General features: G+C 41.4%; 1 protein-coding gene across 1 annotated transcript; it reads right to left on the bottom strand.

The window, feature by feature from the left end:
* Positions 1–438: 438 nt before the first annotated feature.
* On the bottom strand, positions 439–1,452 carry LOC307126477 (putative nuclease HARBI1; the record flags this gene model as incomplete). Its single annotated transcript, XM_079816994.1, has 1 exon — positions 439–1,452. One exon carries the CDS (start codon positions 1,450–1,452, stop codon positions 439–441), a length of 1,014 nt encoding a protein of 337 aa, XP_079673120.1.
* Between the last annotated feature and the right edge of the window lie 4,576 nt (positions 1,453–6,028).

The raw sequence follows: 6,028 nt of genomic DNA, 5'->3' as shown, positions 1-6,028 counted from the left end.
AAGATGCTGCCACCACCTTTCAGCAGAGAACAAGCAAGATGACCATCCATGAAAAGTTAGCCAGAGAATTTCATGAGGAAAAAATGAAATATCTGAAGGAAGAACATGAAATGAAAATGAGAATTCTACAGGTTGAATTGGTTATGAAGTTGGAAGAAAGAGGTATGATCCAAAAACGATACAGAAAGGAGGCAATTGTGATTACCAGCCATGGTGAACAATATGATGTATAAACAATAAAAACAAAAATAAACCTTTTGTCATTTTAGATATTCATGACTGAGTGTATTTAAACAACCACAAACTACATTTTCAACCAGTATTGGTTTAGTAATTTTTTTTATTTTTGCTGCACACTATTTTAATTTTGTACAGAACAAAAATTATCATGGCAAAATAAGGCATAATGAATACATTCCATATTGAAATACATCTCATCTAGCTGAAGTGCTGCAATGTGAAAGCAACTCTGTGTGCAAGTCCTCGTTGGTCACTGGCTGCCTCAGTCATGGGCACATCTGCTTCATCGTCATCTTCCATTGGAGGATCAGGACAGCAGCGCTGCTTCAGGTAGTTGTGCAGCACCGCTGTAGCAATGATGACCTTGCAGCATCTCCTTGGCCTGAAGCGAAGTGTATTACGTAAACACTGGAATTGATTTTTCCATATTCCAAACATGCGTTCAACCATGCCTCTTGTTCGGATATGAGCTCTGTTGTATCTTTGCTGCTCAGCTGTTGTGGGATTTATGTATGGAGTGAATAAAAAGTTACTCTGACCACATCCACTGTCACCAAGTAGAAGTCCACTCTGAAACTGAGCACATAATGAAGAGTTGACAAAAATCCTTGAATCGTGAGTTGAACCTTTCCAGCGCGCAACAGTGTTTGAAAACTCTAAATTAGGTGTGCATACACCCTGAACGTTGATAGAAAACCAGTTCTTACGGTTCCTGTACTCCTCAGCATCAGGGGTTGATGGACACTTGACAGGAACATGACATCCATCTATACAGCCAATGAAACCTGGGAAGTGTCCATATTCATAGAATTGCACTTTATATTTGGCTTGGTCAGCAGCATCAGGAAACTTTATGTAAAGACTCCTCATTTCACAAATGGCTCTGCTGACTTTGTGAACTATTCTACACATAGTTGCTTCACTGGCACCACACAAATCAACAGTTTCACGGTGAAAGGTCCCGGATGCAAAAAACCTCAGTGTGAGCAGAACTTGGAGAGAAATGGGTAAAGGCCTTCCTCTCAGAGACAGACAGGAAAGTCTAGGCTCAAGCAAAGATATTATCTCCACTGCATTTTCCTTGGACATACGAAAGCGGTCTTGAAAAGCTGTGTCATCAAAGTAATGTAATGGATCACTCCTATCCACAAGTACTCTGGCTGGCCTCTGTTGTGCATGTTGGTTTTCATTTAGATATTCCAAATATTCCATTCTCCCTCACAAACAGTACTAAGCAGGAGTTAAACCTGCCTCTTTGAAGGATTAATTTAAGATTCAATTTAGTCATAGACTAGCTATAATCCTTCCTCTTGCAATCGGCTTTGTTTAATCCAGAACAGGCTAAATCTTTGACTATTTTAATTCATATCTGTGCAAGTCGCTTTGAGTTAAGACAGCTCATATATTGCATTAACATACAGTACCATATGAAAAGTCATCACATAAATCATTTTAATATATGTATATATAATAATTATTTTATGGGTATTTCATACATGGTATAAACCTATATCTTCATATATCGTGAGGATGTATATATGTGCTATAATGTACTGCCTTATATGAAATGTATATATTCATTCAAATTTCTTCATTCAAATTTTGGCTGGGTGGTTAATAACACATTTTTCTGTGGTGTGACAAACTCAGAACACATACTTCATTTTGACTTTACAGGGACTTTAAGGAAAATGTTATGTATTGTCACAAGACCTCATTTAATCATTGTTACATTTCCTGAATTGGCATTAAGGTCTGGATGGTGTAAGAATATGGTGTATGAAATATACATATCTATTTAAATAGAATCCCCAAATCTTTTTATTGTAAACAGAAACAGGAGATGAGACGCCCATTTTTAGAGGCACAGGACAAGAGTTGACTACAGGTAAATGTTACTTTGAAAAATAGAACTTTTAATGATTTGTTTGGTTGAAGTAAAACAATACTGCATTCATATAACATTGGTTGCATTATATGCAATTGAAGACAGACGGAAGAGGATTGTGAATCACGTGGAACCCATTGATGGTGTGCCCATCAAATTCAAGTTTCCAAATGGAATGGAAAAAATTCGAAAATTCATCTTGTCAGAGACAATTCAAGTAAATGACTGAGGATATTTAATAAAAGGATAGACAATAATGATATAAAACACTATTGTTTTAAAATCTGTTTGGGAAATAATATAGTAAATAGCCTTGATGAAGAAAAATATTTGTATAATAATGTCACCAAGTGTAATCTACCTATATTTCAAGTACTTCTTTTCAGATCTTATTTGACTTTGTTGGTCAGGATGACCTGTCCAGTGAAGTGTTCAATGTTCAAGATGCGACATCATCTACACCTCTTGAAAATAACCTTTCAGGAACACTTAATGATTACAACATCCAGGGTCATTCAACACTTTATGTTGTTTGGGTTTCACCAATGGATGCACGCGTGAGTAACCCTTAGATTTACCGATGTAAATGTTCTTTTAGGAGACTTCCTGTCAGCCTGGCAAGGGATGAAACAGTCACTGACACATCGACGCTAGACTCCGATGATGAAAATAATGAAGTTGGTAGAGGCAAAAGAACACCTAAACCTATGTAAGAGAGAATCATGTTTATGATATAGTTTATGATATGGATATAATACAAGGATACAAGGATTTTATTTGTCACATACATAGAAATACTAATGTAAGACATGAATTAACATTTGAATGTTCAACTTTTCTGTACATGGGGTGAAAGAAAGAAGGATCAGGAAAGTAATTTAATAAGTAGCAAAATAGGGGCGTATAATTGTAAAGTGTTCACAGTGTTAGTGTAAGAGGTGCTAGTGTGTGAAAGTTCAAGTGCCAATTGATGTGATTTATGTAGTTTTGTGTGTGTTCTGTGTGAAAGTGCAAGTGTCAGTCTCAGTGAAATGTGCCCCACCATTATGGTGATACTGAAGACAGCGACAGAGATCCTGCACCCAAGATGGCACCAACACCATCAGATCAAAATCGTCTATCTTCAGGACCCTCATTAATGTCACGATGGTAAATATAACCAGTATTTGTCCGATTGTGGAAATCAATTGTTAAACTATTAAATTGCTGTTTTTTTTAGAACTCTTCTGTTCCAAATGTCACTAAAATATCTCCCTTATAACCCTTTCCTTATGTTTTATGATTATTGTTTAGCAACCGACCAGCTCGAGGGCCATCCTACTTTGCCCAACCTCCACTACCACCCCCTCAAGGGCCATCCTCCCTTTCTCAACCACCACTCACCCCTCAAGGGCCATCCTCCTGTTCTCAACCACCACTCACCCCTCAAGGGCCATCCTCCCTTTCTCAACCACCACTCACCCCTCAAGGGCCATCCTCCTGTTCTCAACCACCACTCACCCCCTCAAGGGCCATCCTCCCTTTCTCAACCACCACTCACCCCTCAAGGGCCATCCTCCCTTTCTCAACCACCACTCACCCCTCAAGGGCCATCCTCCTGTTCTCAACCACCACTCACCCCCTCAAGGGCCATCCTCCTGTTCTCAACCACCACTCACCCCTCAAGGGCCATCCTCCCTTTCTCAACCACCACTCACCCCTCAAGGGCCATCCTCCTGTTCTCAACCACCACTCACCCCCTCAAGGGCCATCCTCCCTTTCTCAACCACCACTCACCCCTCAAGGGCCATCCTCCCTTTCTCAACCACCACTCACCCCTCAAGGGCCATCCTCCCTTTCTCAACCACCACTCACCCCTCAAGGGCCATCCTCCTGTTCTCAACCACCACTCACCCCCTCAAGGGCCATCCTCCCTTTCTCAACCACCACTCACCCCTCAAGGGCCATCCTCCTGTTCTCAACCACCACTCACCCCTCAAGGGCCATCCTCCTGTTCTCAACCACCACTCACCCCTCAAGGGCCATCCTCCTGTTCTCCTCCTCCATCACTCGACCCTCCAGTGCCATCCCTCCACCACGCTCCCCTTCTAGGCCTCCCGCATTTTTCTATACCTCCTCAGCAGTTATTCCAATCTCCTTACACCTTTTCATCTCAGAACAACTACACAGATCTGTCTCTACGCCATCCACCTCCCTCTCCTCTGATGGTTTGGCAACTAGCTACAGAGAAAGAGCCACTGAAGTATTTGTGCCCAGCCTGAATATGGGGCGTTCTGGGAAGGATTCAAAGAAGAATTGTGCGCACATCCAAAAAACATTTAAAAGGTGCTAGATTAGATGAAGCATTTAACTTGGTGAACAAGAATCTGCACACTGCTGTTGCTGCTCCCAAAGATTTATTAAAGCTGGGTTTTCACTGCCTTTGACGTTTTATTGGAACCCACAGGTCTCATTGAGGTCTTTTTAGCCATATTAAAACCGATTCATGGTACAAAATATGTTTTGCTGTTATTATTACATCAGTAATACATTAAGTTAACAATGTTGAGAGAAATGACTCATTTACCAAGATCCTAACCCTAAGCATGACTGCACACTTCAATGAACTACAAATAGCAGCGCCATATTTTTCCGTTCCATCGATAGAATGATAAAGGCTTATGGGTAATGTAGTTTAAAATGTTTAGCAAAGAAGTTAAATAAACACTATCTTTAATAAACAAAGGGATGTCTAAATATGTTCATTGTGCAAACCTCTATGACATATTTGAGAGGCAGGCTGAAATTTGTTGTTTTACTGTGAGCACTGTTTCAAATTCCTTTATACCACATTTCATGTAAAAATAATTTGTCCAACATTATTTTGTAAACAGCATAATTAGTTAGACTTTGATTTAGAATTAGAATTTAGCCCTGACCCATCAAGGCATGGACTCCACTAGACCCCTCTGAAGGTGTGCTGTGGTATATGGCACCAAGATGTTAGCAGCAGATCATTGAAGTCCTGTAAGTTGTGAGGTGGGGCCTCCTTGGATCAGACTTGTTTGTTCAGCACATCCCACAGATGCTCAAATGGATTTAGATCTGGGGAATTTGGAGACCAAGTCAACATCTCAAACTCGTTGTTGTGCTCCTCAAACCATTCCTGAAGCATTTTTTCTTTGTGGCGGCACATTATCTGCTGAAAGAGCCACAGCCACCAGGGAATACCGTTTCCATGAAAGGCTGTACATGGTCTCAACAATGCTTAGGTAGGTGGTACGTGTCAAAGTAACATCCACATGGATGGCAGGACCCAAGGTTTCCCAGCAGAACATTGCCCAAAGCATCACTGCCTACACCGCCACGCCTTCTTCCCATAGTGCACCTGGTGCCATGTGTTCCCCAGGTAAGTGATGCACATGTACCCCGTCATCCACCTGAAGTAAAATAAAAAGTGATTCATCAGACCAGGTCACCTTCTTCCATTGCTCCGTGGTCCAGTTCTGATGCTCACGGGCCACTGTTGGTGCTGTCCGCGGGGGTCAGGGGTCAGCATGGGCACCCTGACTGATCTGCGGCTGTGCCGCCCCATACGCAACAAACTGAGACACTCTGTGTATTCTGACACCTTTCTATCAGAACCAGCATTAACTTCTTGAGCAATTTGAGCTCCAGTAGCTCGTCTGTTTTATTGGACCACACGGGCCAGCATTCGTCATCAATCAGCCATGGCCGCCCATGACCCTGTCGCCGGTTCACAACTGACCCAGTTATAGCAGAGTTATAGATATAATTTTTTTTTTTTTTTTTAAACATAACAACAGCAATACCCCTTTTAGATGAGCTTCTCCATTTATTTCTTAAGCAAGGACTTTGGCCTGTGGAACAAGAACATAATGTTCTCCTTAAGTGTTAGGC

This window comes from Gobio gobio, assembly GCF_949357685.1.
Source record: "Gobio gobio genome assembly, chromosome: 5".
NCBI classification, from domain to species: Eukaryota; Metazoa; Chordata; class Actinopteri; order Cypriniformes; family Gobionidae; genus Gobio; species Gobio gobio.
Note: the sequence above shows the minus strand (reverse complement) of the source record. Positions and strands in the feature narration are given on the sequence as shown.